A 17219-nucleotide genomic window follows, 5' to 3' on the forward strand; every position below is an offset into this window, starting at 1 on the left:
TACAACCAATTTCCAGAACTTTTTCGTCTTGCAAAACTGAAACTCTGTATCCATTAATCAACTCCCATTTTCATCTCCCGCAGCCCCTGGCAGCCACTGTTTCACTTTCTGTCTCTATGAATCTGACTGCTCTAGATACCTCATATATGTGGAATCATGCAGAATTTGTCCTTCTGTGACTGGCTTCTTCCACTAAACATAATGTTTTTAAGGTTTATCCATATTGTAGCATGTGTCAGAATTTCCTTTTTTTTTTAATTAATTTTTATTGGCATATAGTTGCTTTAGAATGTTGTTAGTTTCTGCTCTACAGCACAGTGAATCAGCTATACGTATACCTGTATCCCCTCTTTTTTGGGTTTCCTTCCCAGTTAGGGCACCACAGAGCATTGGGTAGAGTTCCTTGTGCTATACAATAGGTTCTCATTAGTTATCTATTAGAATTTCCTTCCTTTTTAAGGCTAATATCCCATTGTATGTATACACCACATTTTGTTTATTCATCTGTTGATGGACATTTGGGTTGCTTCCACCTCTTGGTTATCGTGAATGGCACCGCTATGAACATGGATGTGCAAATATCTTTTCTAGATCCTGTTTTCAGTTCTTTTGGATAAATACCCAGAAGTGGAATTGCTGGATCATATGGTAATTCTATTTTTAATTTTTTGAGGAACCACCCTGTTTCCACAGTGGCTGCACCATTTTATATCCCACCAGCATCACTCAAGCGTTCTAATTTCTCCACATTCTGTTCAGCGCTTGTTATTTTCTGGGAGATACACACACACACACACACACACACACACACACACACACGTCATTCTCACAGATGTGAGGTGATACCTCATTGTGGTTTTAATTGCATTTCCCTGATGATTAATGATGTTGAGCACCTTTTCATATGCTGTTGGTCATTTGTATGTCTTTTTAGGAGAAATGTCCATTTAAGTCCTTTGCCCATTTTTTAATTGGGTATTTTAGTTGTTGAGTTGGAGTTCTATCTTTTCAGTTACTTTTTGATAGTAAAAAGTCCTCTAGGCACCTTTAGTAACAACTATGTCATGTTAGTAATTTATATGCTGCCTCCAGTGTCATAATCAAACTCCAAACAGTATTTCAAACTAAGTGTCTCCCTCCTAATTTGGCCTGCTTTGGGCTGAAATGCCTAAAGTGGGGGTGCAGGCATGGTCGACTTCTGCCCTTCCTCCTGGCCCAGAAACAGGCTCCATAGCTAGAGCAAAGGAAGGAAGAGAGGTGAGGCAGCAACGTTCACTGCTCTTGGGGGATGTTCAGTGCTGATTTTTCTGTGTGTTCCTCAGACCCCTCATGTGCCAGCCACCTGGGCTCTTTCTCCTCCTGCAATTCCCTTACTTCAGTGGTGCCTCCTCCAGGCAGCCCTGGGTCCCCGGTTCCCCTCTAGACTGCCCCTCTCTCCCCCATCCACATGGCTAGCACCTGAACCTCAAGCATCACTCAGTAACAGATGTCTTCCCAGCACAAACGCCTCTTCTCCAGGCCCCTGGCAGCCACCGTCCTCGCCTTTGGACTTTTCCTGGTGTAAATAGAACCTCAAGTCTGTGCCCCACAGACTCCGGGAGTTTATCTGAGTGGTCTCATTAGAGATCCTCTTGCTTGGCTTAGCCCCCTCTCCTCTGCTGGGGAGAGGACGTGGGAACACACCATGCTCCAACAATGTTTTTCAAAGAAATTCTCTACTCTGGCTGCTTCTGCCTCAGCTCTGATTTTCCTAGGACCTTGAGGTGGCTGTTTTGGTCACCTCGTTGGCTAGTCCTGAGTAGGTGATCAAGCACATCACTTCAGAACATGGGAGTAAGTGCCATTTATTATTTGTTACGACCTTTTGGGGCATCCCTGGCTGAAACTCAGGCATGAGTCCCATTTTAACATCCTGTTTTCTGTTTATTGATCCCCAACTACAATCCAGACCTGTTAGGCCCTTAACACATATTATGTGACAGCCTTTCAAAGAGTCTGGTCCATAACTCCAGGATGTACTATTCAAACTACAGATCTAAGATAAAAATCTGGCTAGAGATTTATCTTTTCAAATTATTTTAGTCAACTGTAAGTTTAGGCAATTATGCTTTAAAGATATTTCGACCCTTGTGATAAACCCAGTCAAAGTTGTTGGCAGGAAACTGGCCTGTTGCTTGAATGACCTTCCCAAGCAAGTTCAGGTGAGACTCTTTTACATAACTGCTTTAAATGGAAATCACTTAGATCTGGGGAATTTGGTTTTTAGCCATTTTTACACACAGGTGTTACACAGCCCTTGAGTAAAAAGGTGAAACTCATTTCGTTCCAATGTACGTAAATCTTCTCAGTTAAGTAGAATGCTCGAAGTGGTAAATATTTTTTGATTTTCTGGTTAACTAATCAAAAACTCCTTTCAGGTTTAGTTTAAAAAAAAAAATACTTCTGAAATGTGTCGGTTTTCTTTCCTATGTTAGATCATAACTGAATCCTTATTTGGTTAGGAATATTAAAATTCGCAAGGCTCATTATATGAATTCTTTGCACAGCATTATAGATCTAAAAGCTGTAGAAAATTAAGGATCTGCCTGAATTTCTGTGCTTGAATTCCCAATTCGAACTTATTTTGGTTCTTTCTCCTCAATATGAAGTTCACTTAACTGAAAGCCCTGTGTGGTAAGGTCTGGATCAAAGTGTAGACTTCTGTTTGGTTTCAAAGAACAGGACTAGAATGGGCCCTTTCCCTTGGAGATAGTAAAGGATTCAATGCCAACGCCAGAATGGTTATCTCTAAAAGCACATAATTTTTACTTGGGGAGTAGAAGGGGAGTGGGGATCATTGTCTCACAGACATAAATAACAAGAACACTCATTTTGTAGAGCGGTTACTACATGCCAAGCACTATTCTAAATGTTTTCATACCGAGGACCTCTTTTAATCTTCACATCAGCCTGATGCATGTGCCATTCTCATCTCCGTTTTATGGATTAGAAAATGAAAGCTTGGAGAGGTTAAGTAGCTTTTCTAAGGTCACATAAGGTCAAACCCAGGTCTGCTCAATTCCAGAGCCCAGTTACTACTCAGTGTTGGACCCCATCTACCTGGGAAGTTTGTTGCCCCCAGTTGCATAGGCAAGACAGTCCACCACAAGAAAAGCACAGACTGGAAGTCAGAAGTCCTAGGCTCAGGCTTCAGCCCATGCACTAAGTGCTGGGTGACCGTGGTCACTGCAGTTGATGGTTATGGACCCAAGTACTCACATCTATCAAATGAGGGCACTGGGGACTTCCCTGGCGGTCCAGTGGTTAAGACTCCGCGCTTCCACTGCGGGGGGCACGGGTTCTATCCCTGGTCGTGGAAGTTCCACACGCCACCCAGTGTGCCAGTAAATAAATAAATAAATAAAAATTTAAAGCAAAAATGAGGGCATTGGACCAAAATCGCAGCTTCCCACTGTGTTCCTCAGAGTCCTGGTGCCCTCAGCAGCCCCACTAGGCTGCAGTGTCCCCTTTTCCTCTTTCATACGTTGGGATTCCACTTGTTTGGATGGAGGGGGTTGGGTGGGGACATGGAGAAGGTTCCATTGAAAAAAAATGTGAAAAAGCAATAAATAAAAGCAGGACAATGAGTCAAATAACTACCTGGGTCCTCTGTAGGCCTGAGGTTTTTTGACACTTGAGACTACTTTTTCTTCCATTTTGAGGGGAGACACATGCTCCTGTTTTTTTTCCACTGATTGAACACATTAGTTTCCCACCCAGTGGAGTCACTCAGGTATTGGCACCGTGTTTGTGTTAGAAAGGGATAGTTGACTATTTCTTGGCCTGATGACTGTCACAAGCTTTAGGGGATGAGGGACTGAGACTAGTGAGTAGTTAGTTTCAATGCACATCTGATTTTTTACTGACTCTGTTGGGGAGATGTGGGGGGTGGATGCCCACACTTCCAAACAATTCTCTGACACCAGCTGGTGTCCATTCAACTCACTTCTCTCAGTCCTGACTTTCTACCTGGAGACAACATCAGATTGCACAAGTTACAGGCTCAGTCCTACCAGACTGCCCCCATCTAATTAGATGCCAATTGCAAATTTATGTTGCTCAATTAATTTGCTAGAGGGGCTCAGGGAACCACTTTACTTACTAGTTTATATATATATATATGTTTATATATAAAGAATAGAACTCAGGAACAGCCAGATGGAAGAGATGAATGGGGAAAGGGGCACAGAGCTTCCATGCTTTTGGAGCTAGTCACTCTCCCAGCACCTCCATGTGTTCCCAACTCAGAAGCTCTCCTTACGAGTCCTTTTGGCTTTTTATGGAGGCTTCATCACATAGTCGTGATCAATTAAATCATTGGCCATGGGTGATTGAACTCAGCCTCCAACCCTTCACCCCTCCCCGAGAGCTTGGGGGTGGGACTAAAAGTTCTAACCCTCTAATCACATGATTGGTTCTATTGGCAACCAACCTCCATCTTTAGGTGCTTTCCAAAAGTTACCTCATTAGCAGAACAGAAGACACCTTTATGCTCTCATCACTTAGGAAACCGCAAGGGTTTTAGTTCTGTGCTGGAAACAGGGACAAAGACCAAATATGTATTTCTTACTGTACATCACAATATCATAGTCATTTTTCCCACAGAAAAGCCGACGCTTCAGAGCAGACACTCTTTAGACGGCTCCAAACTTGCGGAAAAAGTTGAAACCGCGCAGCCACTGTGGATAACGTTGGCACTGCAAAAGCAGAAGGGGTTTCGGGAGCAGCAAGCGACTCGAGAGGAGAGGAAGCAAGCCAGGGAGGCCAAGCAGGCCGAAAAGCTCTCCAAAGAAAACGTAAGTAGCTTAGCCTTCAGCTTTAACTTTGTTTTCCTGAGCTTGGCTCTCTCTTTTTTTGGCTGCACTGAGCAGCTTGTGGGATCTTAGTTCCCCAACCATGGACTGAACCTGGGCCCCGGCAGTGAAAGGGCCGAGTCCTAACCACTGGACCGCCAGGGAGTTCCTGGGCTTGGCTCTTTTAGTTCACAGGATTTAAGACAACAATAACAAAACAAGGCTAGCTGAGAGTGGTGGAGAATACTTAGACAGTAGAGCAATAAATAAGCTGACCACTGTTAGGACAAGGAGGCGTTTTAGGTTAGAAATTTGGTTTCCTTATGCTCTTCGGTTAGCCTGATTTGGCAGAATCCGCTCACACAGGTTATATGAGAAATACAAGAAGCATTTTATTTGAGCAGTGAGTCGAGAGGAAATTAGGAATCTTGCTCTGTGGCCCTAACGGTATAGTTAAGTTGAAGGGCTCTTCTGGGAAAGTATGTAGCGTCCCCTCTTCGGGACATGTGCACTGAGCGGCTCCGTGGTTGAGCACACACTGCTCCCCCTTGCAGTCTGGCCCCTCCTCTGGGACCAGAGAACGGGGGCTGGCCAATGGAAGCCTCCAAGGCCTTGCCTTGCATGGTCAGTCTCCCCCTGACTTTCTCTCTCCATCCAGGTCAGTGTCAGCCCGCAGCCTGGAAGCAGCAGTGTCAGCAGAGCTGGTTCCCTGCACAAGTCCACCGCTCAGCCAGAAGAGAAGAAGCCAGAGACAGCAGCGTCCAGGCTCGAGCGCCGAGAACAGCTGAAAAAGGCCAACACTCTTCCTACATCTGTGACAGGTAGAGAACAGGTCCATTTCTACTTAACCGTACTTAAAAGTTTTTCTTCTTAGGGTGTGTTTTATTTCCTCTAGCGTCATAACTAGCACAGCATTTTAGGCATTTCAGAGCACAAGCTGTCTCACAACCCCATTCATCAACTCTGACACTGATAAAGCTCGTCTGATAAAGATCATCAGAAACTCACCCACTATCAGTGGTGTGATGATAAACTTTTAACAATCAGTTCTTCAGGGAGTGGAGAGACCTGATTTGTAGTATTTGCTGTGGTGTAAATACTCCCAACCATGGCTAATTTCAAGCTACTAATGTGATATCAAGTGACTCGTTATATTCCTGAACCTTTAACAAGGTGATATGAGCCCTCTCCAACTCCACTGCCTGTAGTCCAACAAAATTAGGTTTATTAACTTCCTGCAGCAAGGAAGACTGCACACCATAAGAACCTTCTAAACAAAACAAGAGATAAGATTATATTAGGATTCAGGGGAAAGGGTGAATTTTAGGTAAAATTTAAATGAAGCAGTGACTCAAAGCAAAGTAGTTGATATCAAGCCTGAGCCGAAAAGTGGACTCAGGAGCCTGTTTCCTTTGACACCACAAACTTAAGGTAAATGTGAGGAAGCTGTATTGGAAAACCCCTACCTGGAGCTGTGCTCCAGTCGGAAATGGAAATTGTTTCTCTGAATCATGGTCATCCAAGTGGCTCAGATGCTCCAGGCAAAAGTGGGGTGGTCCCTGGTCCCTTCTCACTGATGTGATTTCAGACAGCAAATTTCTGACCCAGGTGTGACTTTACAGAGCAAAGTTGTTGTGCTCTGAGTCCTTGATGTTAATTAACAACAGCAGTGTTTATATGTTCATGACACATAGAAGACACATGCACATTAAAAAAAAACCTCTTTATTCTGTTAAAAGATAAAATGATCCAATAATGTTTGTAACTATTTCTGTGTCACATATCACTTGGAGGATGGAGGGTCTGAAAGAGCTTCCTCTCAGGGGTTATTAGGGCATCTGTTTTCCCACTAGGCAGCCCTGTTCCTCAGAGGACACCCAACTTCTGGACCCAAGATTTTTTTATGCCTTGGATACCTGCTAGCTGAGGTCTGGAAATGTAAAGAGGTCTCACTATTAAAGCCATATTTACTATTTGGTAAGGAGAAAAAAACTTTATATTTGAAAACCACTTTGGAGCATTTTCTCAAGAACCTCCAAGGGCATTATTTCGTTTGATCTTATACTCAGGAATTAAGGATTCTAAACATCATATTGGTGTGTGTCAAGAGAGAACTCTTGCAGAATAGTGAAAGCTCCAAAGTCAAAGAGATCAACCTCTGTCTGCCTGGTTTCTTAGAAGCACCAAAGGGTTGATGCAATTCAGAGCTGGCTCCACCACACAAAGCCTCACCACACAAAGGGACGCTCACCACACAAAGCCTCTAAGGTCTGATAAATAGTGATAGGATGCAAAGGAATTGTTAGAGGAGTCTGAGTGATAAGAGCTGGCAGGATCCATGGGCCTCAGAGGGAGGAGGGACCCAGGGCATGCTTGGTAGAGGAGGTAGCTTTTAACCTCACCAGCTAACAGGTTCAAACTTCAAACTACTTGGTTTAAGCTTTTTCTTCATGAAATTGACTGGTTGTATGCCTAGAATCACAGAATTTACCTCTTATTATTACACAGGCATAGCTTCTGTGCACAGAGAAAATTAGGTTTCTAGAAATTCTCTGAAATTAGAATCGACTGCACTGTGATCACCGTAATTCCGTATGTAACAGTTATGATCACGTAGCTTTCTTTCTCTAATTCTTCTCGCCAAAGATACCCAGTGTTTCACTGGGTTTTCCTTTCTGAATCTCATACTTCTGCTAAATCAAAATGTGGCTCTGACTTATTCCTTTCTCCTTTTCCTTCAAAATGCAATCTAGTGGAGATCTCTGATTCGGCTCCCCCAGCACCACTGGTGAAAGAAGTCACAAAGAGATTCTCTACCCCAGACGCTGCCCCCGTGTCAACAGAACCAGCCTGGCTGGCTTTGGCCAAAAGGAAAGCCAAGGCCTGGAGCGACTGTCCACAGATTATTAAGTAAAGAGTGACTCTTATCCATTCCTACTGCCAGTTATTGGCTCTTCTCTTGCCCTTTTTATTTATTTATTTTTTATATGAGGTAAAGAAAGAAACGAAGCTAGGGAAAAGCAGCATGTTTTATAGGCTCTAAAATAATGTTCAGAAACTGAACTGGTGGTGTTCCTTGTAAAGAGTGTATTTGCACAGCCCTAGGTCCTGGTGCCTTGAGGTCCTCCTAATTCTAAAGAGAAAATTCCGTCCTAGGGACCACATGAAGCAAAATCTCCAGACTGAGAACTTCTCACGAGCGCCTGCCACACCCATTCCATGGCCCTTCCACACACGTACACCCACACACCGCTCAGAACATGTACTTTTGCCAATCTTTGTAATAGTTTTCTTGATTCTGTACTCCTGTTTCTTTGTTCCAAACCATTTACCATGTGCTTGGGGATTTCTACCCTTTTCTATAGTAATAGTGAAAGGATCTTATATAAACAAGAGTGCCCATTCGCCTGAATGCAGTGAGTAACTGGGAATTGCAAGTAAAAGTCTGGCTCCCAACTCTTTGCCCATGTCTGCTTCTCATGATTTTGCCCCAACAGGAAACTGTAACACAGACAGCGAGTCCATTGACTCTTCTACCGCACTGTTGGGCTACAGGCCCTGTTATACCACAGCTCTCCTCAAGGACACGTTAACCATTTGGCCCAGCTGGCTCCTAGGGAACATTTTTATTTAAAATGATTAAAAAAAAAAAAAAAAAGAAGCAGCAGCAGCAGCTACAAATTCTCTGTCTCTGAGAATCCCCGTCTAGTGCAGTTGTTCTTAAGAAGTTCAGGCTCCCTCCCAGACCTACTCAATCATCAGAGATCCTGTGAGGATGGGGCCAGATGTGTATATTCTGGTAAAAACTCTTCAGATGAGTTCTGGTATATCACAGAGGTTGAGAAGTGTGGGACACACTGCTTCTAGTGTAATCTAGTTTTTAAAACTCTGAAGGGGAGGCTCATTTCACCCAAAGCAGCAAAAGTGAGATAGGAAAAATAATAAAACAACCCCCCCAAACCAGCCATTTATTACAGGGTATAAGAGTCTATTGACATTACATATCTCTGAAAATCTTTTAAATCTTTAGGGAAAGTTAACAGTAAGACAAGATTTGAAGTCTCTGTACTAAAGGACTTCCTGTGGGAAGTTTCTTTCTTTACCATAATCAAGTAATTCATATTTAGAGTCAAATGTTCAACAGCATTTATAATGTAGAGCATTCACCTTGCTACCTTTAAAAACATCTCAGAGTTTTAAGTGGCCTTGTTGTTATACACGTGATAAAAAAAGGACTTGGCAATTTAAAAGCCACATATATTCACTTTTATTTCCCTAAATTTGCTTTACATGACACACAGAAATACAGCAAACCCACACATTGCTGGTACTAACCTACATTTCGTGGTGTTGGCATATTACCTTTTTCTTCAATCCTGACTTCAAAATCTAAGTACAAATCCTTTGCCTAGTACAGCAGGGGAAGGAATTACATCCTTTTCTCCTCTCCTACAAAAACACATTAGTATTTTATTAGTATCATTTTCCTCTATGCTTACTCAGTAGACAGTGTGCTGTTACACTATTATGTACCTTAAAGAAAGGATGACAGTGAAGTTATTTACCATATACAAGGCATTTTCTTTCTGGAAACGATGGCTCAGCCTCATGGTAGCAGCTGGCATGTGTGGTGAAGTGGATAGTTGTACTTTTGCAAGTTGGAGTTAATATTATATATAGTGGACCTTCAGACTGTTAAGAACCAATGGAACGTTAATTTTTTTATGGCTATGAGAAGCAATTAATATTCCACTGCATGTTTTCCACAGTGATGTTCATTTCTAAATCAAATATGTAGACATTTGTTAGTTTCAATGATTTCCTCACTAATATAACACTTCTTAATAGGAATCTCTCCACCTAGAGCCCTGGAATTATACTGCTACATTAATTCTTCTGCATTGTCTTTTTCTGTCATCCTGTCAGCTTTGAATAATATCACAGTAATGGCAGAGAACAGGTGCATAAATCAGATCATTAACAAAGAATGGTAGACAAGTCAACTCTGTACTGGCTTACCTACCACTGATCCCATACAAAGGAGGAGAAATACCTCAGTTAAAAAATTTCCATCAAAATCTTTTTAAGAGTATACTGAGGAAAGTATACTGGAAGTAAGTCATAACACTTACTTCCAACAACTTCTAAAGGCTACATGTTTAATATTTCATGTAAAAATTACTCCTACTTTGCACTAAATACCAATGAAGTGTTATTTTGCTTTAGTTGTGTTGCAGTCTTTTCTGATCAACAAACTATGGGGGAAATTCTATAAAGCATATAAAAAATTCAAGACTTAAGAGAAATGAATGATTGCTAGTTAAATACACAAGCTTTTTTTTTTTTTAATTTAAACAAACATACACTTCTCCTGGCAAGGTTATAGATGATTAACCTCTGTTCATAAGACATATTACAAAACTAGAGGTTTTTTCTTTACTTTTTTAATTTTTCAAGTGCAATTGTTTCTTATACATTAATTACTATTAAATTATCATTTTAGCCAGTTATTAGCAAATTGTATGTATTCATTGTCTCTTCTTGTGATGTTTAGTTTTAATTGCTTATTTTAAAGCAGAAACATTAGAGTTACAATTGTCTTGCAATATTTTTATCAACAATAAAATGAAGTAGAGACTTAACAATAAAAATACCTTAGTGTGATTTTATTATTATTTTGAGATTTTGGTTGTATAAAGTTTTAATGTAAAATGACCATTATTGAAGGAAAAAGATCTTTCAATAAAAAATACCCACAAGATCTTCGGCACTGATGGAATTTCAAGCTGAAGTTTTTACTGATTTCAATGACCATCTATAGAAAGCTTGTATTTATACAAAGCTTTTGTTGAGAAAGAAAAATTTCAAGGCATTTTATATGGTACCTTATTATACTTTTAACTAGATGTTTTTGGAGAAAAATAATGAGTAGGGACAAATAAAATGTTTATCTCAATCCTAAACTGGAATTGAATGGTCTGGCATCTCAGACAAAATGATCCTACAACCTCTTTACTCAAAGCGTGGGCCACGGAACAACAGCATGGGCACAAGCCGAGAGCATGTGAGAAACGCAGCTTAGGGCCGCAGACCAGACCTACTGACTCACGAGGCCAGACAAGGGCAAAGTGAGTGACGTGAGCAAGGCACTTGCCTTGGGTGCCAAAAAACCAAGTAATCAAGAGGAATGCTATTTTAATGCAATATTTTAAAAATCAAGGTTAACGCAAATTCCATGATGAACAAATATCAAAATTTTAAATAAAGACAGGGTCAGTATTACTGATTTTTCCTTTTGCCTCAGTCTCCATTGTGGCTAAGCCAAGCCCCCCTCCTTCCAGCCCTCTCAATTGTAATGTGCATTTAGCAAGAGCTCCAGGTGGTTAATACATTAAAGATGAATCCACACGGGTCTAAAACCTAGCAGAAGATATGTTCTTTTGGGCCACCTATGGCCTCAATCCCCTTTCTGTGTTTGCGGAAATCTCTACCTTGTGGGTCTTGGTAGAGGGCAGCACTCACCTCCTACCACAGTTGAAATGCCTGTTAGGTGCCTTCCTATATACTCTCTCGTGGGCATAACAACATGTTTCACTTCAAATTGGAAGGGACTGTGGTTTGGGAGCAACTGACCAAAAGATGGGGGGACTGTGAGGAAGTCTGGCAGTGGTAGGAAACAGTGTCCAGCGTTAGTGGGGTCAGCCATAAGGTAATAAGCATTTAGCCTCAAGGACAGTAGCTGTCTTGTGGCCAAAATGATATGATTTCAGGCATTCATTGTTTCTGGCTGTATATAGCTCTAGCCCTCTTTGTAATTCTGCAAGAGACTCAATATTCTTTTAAAAGTTCATTCTGGAGGGACTGGCCAAGACAGTGGAATCGAAAGATGCTGAGCTCACCTTCTTTCATGGGCACACCAAAATCACAGCTATTTGCAGAATAACTTTTGATGAAAAAGACCAGAACCTTCCAGAAAAGATCTTCTACAACTAAAGACATAAAGAAGGAAACACAACAAGATGGGTAGAAGGGTAGGATTTGTGATATAGTCAAGTCCCATACCCCTGGAAGGAAGACCCAAATATAGGAGAATAACTACATTGCAGAGGTTCTCCCAAAGCACTATGAGGTCTGAGCCCCACATCGGGCTCCCCAGCCCAGGGGTCCCGCACCAGGAAGACAAGACTCCAGAGCATTTTGCTTTGAAGGCTAGTAAGGTTTACTTTCAGGAGTCCCAGAGGGCTGGGGGAAAGAAAGACTTCACTCTTAAAGGGCACACACAAAATCTCACATGCTCCAGGACCCAGGGCAAAAGCAGTCATTTGATAGAAGCCTGGGTTAGACCTACCTGCTGATCTTGGAGAGTCTTCTAAAGAGGCAGGAGGCAGCTGCAGCTCACCCTGGGGACATATCGACACTGGTGGCAGCCATTCTTGGGAGTTCCTTCTACCACATGGACATTGGTGTTGGCAAGGGCCATCGTCGAATCCTCCCTCTGATTTTTAGCCCCAAGACCCAGCCCTGCCCTGGCCGTGCTGTCCAGGCAGCCAGTTCTAGCCTCTGGACCAGCCTCAGCCACCAGGGGGCAGACACCAGATGCAAGAAAACCACAATCCCACAGGCGGCAGACCCATGCAGCCCATCAATAGGCCAGACCATGTCCTGGGACTATCTGGGCCTGGGTCCTGACCCTGGCCACTAGCAGGTCAACATAAGCTCTGGGACATCGCAAACCCCATACCCAACTGTGTCAGGAACAGCCCCTCCCCCTTCCCCCCAGCGATCTGACAACAGATCTGGGACCATTGGCCTTGCATCCAGACTCCAGGACCTGGCTCTGCCTACCAGTAGACCAGCACTAACCCCAGGACTTTGCTTCACCCACCATAGGATGGGCAACAGCCCTGGTGTTTTCTAGACCCTGACTCTACCCACCAGTGAGCCAGCACTAGCCCTGGGGCCCCTGGGGTTCTGCAGTCAGCCATCTTGTGACCTGGTCATGCCAACCAGTGGCCAGCAGCCTCTGCACAGGGCAGGGCTTAGCAACCAACCTGAACAGGGGCCAACCAAGCCTACCAGACGGCCCACATAGTTAGCTCACCACAACAGAAGGACCCACACAGCCCTCATAGCAGGAAACCACCAGAGCATATAGCTTGGGTGATAAGAGGGGAATGCACTGCTGGGACACATAAGATGTCGCCTAGAGGAGGCCACTTCTCCAAGGTCAGGAAACATAACCAACCTACCAGAAACATAAAAATGCAAACAGCAACTTAGGCAAAATGAGGCAACAGAGGAACATGTTCTAGATGAAGGAACAAGATAAAACCCCACAAGAAAAACTAAATGAAGTGGAGATAGGCAAATACCCAAAAAAGAGCTCAGGGCAGTGATTGTAAAGATGATCAGAGAACATGGGAAAAGAATGGATACACAGAGTGAAAATTAAAAGTTTTTAACAAAGAGCTAGAAAATATAAAGAATAACCAAACAGATGAAGAACATGATAACTGAAATTAAAAATACACTACAAGGATCAACAGTAGACTAAATGATACAGAGAAACAGATCAGTGAGCTGGAAGACAGAGTAGTGGAAATCATTGATGCTGAACAGAAAAAAGAAAGGAAAAGAAATGAGGACAGTGTAAGAGACCTCTGGGACAACACTGAGTGCACTAATATTCTCATTATAGGGGTCCCACAAGGAGAAGAGTGACAGAAAGTGACTGAGAACATATCTGAGACATAATAACTGAAAACTTCCCTAACCTGGGAAAGGGAACAGACATCCAAGTCCAGGAAGCACAGAGAGTCCCATACAAGATTAACCCAAAGAGGAATACACTAAAACATGCTGTAATTAAAATGTCAAAAATTAAAGACAGAGACAATATTAAAAGCAGCCAAGGAAAAACAACAAATAACATAGAAAGGAACTCCCATAAAGCTATCGGCTGACTTTTCATCAGAAACTCTGCAGGCCAGAAGGGCAACATATTTAAAGTGATAAAGGAAAAAACCCACAACCAGGAATACTCCCAGCAAGGCTCTCATTCAGATTTGATGGAAAGATCAAAATCTTTACAGACAAGCAAAAGCTAAAAGAGTTCAGCACCACCAAACTTACAAGAAATATTTAAGGAACTTCTCTTAACGAATAAGAAACGGCCACAACTAGATAAATGAAAATTATGAAATGAAAAAACTCGTTGGTAAAGGCAAACATACAGTAAAGGTAGGAAATCATCCATGCACAAAGCTAGCAGAGAGGTTAAAAGAGTAGTAAAATCATCTATATCTAAAATAAGCAGTTAAGGGTTACACAAAACAATCAGAGGTAAAATATGATACCAAAAATAATAATTGTGAGGGGAGGAGAATACAAATGCAGGATTGTTAAAATGTATTTGAAATTAAGAGATCAACAACATAAAACAATCATGTATAAATACAGATTACTATATAAATACCTCATGGTAACTACAAGCCAAAAATCTATAATAGATACACAAAAGAAGAGAAAAGGAATCCAAACGTAACACTAAAGATAGTCATCAAATCACAAGAGAACAAAAGAAGGAACAAAACAGCCCTACAAAAAAACCCTAAAATAATTAACAAAATGGCAATTAGAACATACATATAATTACTTTAAATGTAAATGGACTAAATGCTCCAATCAAAAGACATAGAGTGGCTGAATGGATTAAAAAAAAAAAAAGACCCATATATATCCCGCCTTCCTGCCTACAGGAGACTCACTTCAGATCTAAAGACATACACAGATTGAAAGTGAAGAGATGCAAAAGGTATTGAACACAAATGGAAATCAAAAGAAAGCCAGGGTAAGTAGCAATACTTATATATGATAAAATAGATGTTAGAATAAAGACTGTTGGAAGAGACAAAGAAGGACACTACATAATGATCAAAGGATCAATTCAAGAAGACATAACAACTGTAAATATATAAACACCAACATAGGAACACCAAAATACATAAAGCAAATACCAGCAGACATAAAGGGAGAGATCAATAGTAATACAATAATAGTAGGAAAGTTTTACACCCCAATTACATCAACAGACAGATCATCCAGAAAGAAAATCAGTAAGGAAACACTGTGTCTTAAATGACACATTAGACCAGATAAGACTTAATAAATACATTTAGAACATTCCATCCAATAGCAGCAGAATACATTCTTTTCACGTACACATAGAACACTCTCCAGGATAAATCACATGCTAGGCCACAAAACAAGCCTCAGTAAATTTAAGAAAATTGAAATCATATCAAGCATCTTTTCCGACCACAACGCTAGAAGACCAGAAATCAACTACAAGAAAAAAATTGCAAAACCACAAACACGTGGAGGCTAAACAATATGCTACTAAAAAACCAATGGATCACTGAAGAAATCAAAGAGGAAATTTTTAAAAAATACCTGGAGACAAATGAAAATTAAAAACAATGATCCAAAATCTATGGGACACAGCAAAAGCAGTTCTAAGAGAGAAGTTTATGGCAATACAAGCTTATCTCAGGAAATGAGAAAAATCTCAAACAACCTAACCTTACATCTAAACTAGAAAAAGAACAAACAAAACCCAAAGTTAGTATAATGAAATAAATCATAAAGATCAGAGCAGAAATAAATGAAGGAGACTTAAAAAACAATAAAATGAAACTAAAAGCTGCTTCTTTGAAAAGCTTAAAAAAAAAATAGATAAACCTTTAGCCAGACTCATCAATAAAAAAAAGAGAGAGGGCCCAAATCAATAAAATCAGAAATGGAAAAGAACAAGTTACAACTGACACCACAGAAATATTAAAGATCATAAGAGACTACTACAGGGACTTCCCTGGTGGTGCAGTGGTTAAGACTCCCTGCTCCCAGTGCAGGGGGCCTGGGTTCGATCCCTGGTCAGGGAACTAGATCCCACAAGCATGCCACAACTAAGAGTTCGCATGCTACAACTAAGGAGCCCGTGAGCCACAACTAAGGAGCCCATGTGCCGCAACTAAGGAGCTGGTGAGCCGCAACTATGGAGGCTACGTGCCGCAACCAAGGAGCTCGCGAGCCACAACTAAAGGAGCCTGCCTGCCCCAACTACGACCTGGTGCAACCAAATAAATAAATAAATAAATTTTAAAAATAATAATAAAAAAATTTTAATTATGGAAACTAATTTGATAAATAGATCCTTTCTTTGAAAATCTTGTTATGAATCTCAGTATAAATGAGTGAATGGTGTATTACATCACAGACTAATTTTTTAACCCACCAAGTATATTCTGATCTTTTTTTCCAGAAGCCTTTTATAAAAAACCAAGTAGAACATCTGTAGCCTAATTAAAAGAAACTGTCACTTAACATATTGATGTGTTTTGTTCTATAATTCCTTTTAAAAGCATTTGTTGCTCCTATAGGAAGTAAAATACGGTTGTTTTCCAATAAAGTGTAATAGACAAGTTTCTTAAACAAAATATAATCTTTAACATAAAATAAGACTATCCACATGCTCCATAATGTAAAATATTTTCAAACATCTCACAGATATATTCTAGTAAAGACTGTCCTTCATTATCTTTGATTGCCACCCAATAAATCCAGACAATAAACATAATTATTTCTACATCCAATAATAAGCATTGATTCCCAGACCACAGGAGAAGAGAAAACTTCTCCAGGAAGTTGATACACACTTTGCAACTCTCCACTCTTAGATTCCAAGATCCATAGCTTCCCATCAGTAGATGCTGCTGCCAGCAACACTTCATTGCCACGATTGTGGTTATGGAAAGCAAATGGTGTTGAATACACCCTTGAAGTAGTTTCAAATTTCCACTGGAGGTGACCTTTCATACTACAACAGTAGATAAAGCAATCATGGGAACCAAAATATATTTCTTGCTCTGATGCTGAGGTACATGGGGATGAAAAGATTGGTTCATTGGTAGAGAACTGCCAAATCTGAAGGGTGATAAAGGCAAAAATAATTCATTCATCTCATTTCAACAATTCTATAAAGCTTTTTGAAATTCTTAATAAAATGTGAGAGACGCAGGCTACTGAATGGTAACTATACACAGAGAAAATAATGGCTTTCTCCCAAAAGTAGCACCCTCAGATTAGACCTCTGTCCCAATGGTAAAATCTAGCACAAAACCCACCAGTGAGTGTCCTTATTACATAAATCACCGCTATGCATAATATTATGAAGTAAAATTCATTTCGAACCCCATTCAAAAGTTATTACTTATATGTTCAGAGACACTTATTTCGAAGAAAAAACTACACAGTTTTCAGTGTATGTTATTAAAAATTGTATCTTATTCTGGTCTCCTAATGGAGGAATAAGGGGGTAAGTAGGCTGAA

The 17219-nt window shown here is 40.9% G+C and overlaps 2 protein-coding genes across 7 annotated transcripts in view; one reads left to right on the forward strand and one right to left on the reverse strand.

Annotated features, from left to right (window-relative positions):
• CRACD (capping protein inhibiting regulator of actin dynamics) overlaps positions 1–10187 on the forward strand; it is a 60087-nt gene extending 49900 nt beyond the window's left edge. The window contains exons 6-8 of one of the 2 annotated variants that reach the window (XM_022563706.2): positions 4645–4835; positions 5491–5653; positions 7586–10187. In XM_022563706.2, coding sequence (XP_022419414.1) covers positions 4645–4835; positions 5491–5653; positions 7586–7746 — 515 coding nt within the window. In that variant the 3' untranslated portion in view covers positions 7747–10187. Of the gene's footprint in view, positions 1–4629; positions 4836–5490; positions 5654–7585 lie in introns of both variants that reach the window. The other variant, XM_089911959.1, reaches the window with a different exon arrangement.
• A 5809-nt stretch (positions 10188–15996) lies between these two features.
• AASDH (aminoadipate-semialdehyde dehydrogenase) overlaps positions 15997–17219 on the reverse strand; it is a 35365-nt gene continuing 34142 nt past the window's right edge. For all 5 annotated transcript variants that reach the window (XM_022563666.2, XM_089911960.1, XM_022563640.3 and 2 more), the window contains one exon: positions 15997–16814. In XM_022563666.2, coding sequence (XP_022419374.1) covers positions 16425–16814 — 390 coding nt within the window. In that variant the 3' untranslated portion in view covers positions 15997–16424. The remainder of the gene's footprint in view (positions 16815–17219) is intronic.

This window comes from Delphinapterus leucas, chromosome 5 (genome assembly GCF_059928025.1).
Source record: "Delphinapterus leucas isolate spDelLeu-1000000601 "Yukka" chromosome 5, BTC_Dleu_Yukka2, whole genome shotgun sequence".
In the NCBI taxonomy this organism is placed as follows: domain Eukaryota; kingdom Metazoa; phylum Chordata; class Mammalia; order Artiodactyla; family Monodontidae; genus Delphinapterus; species Delphinapterus leucas.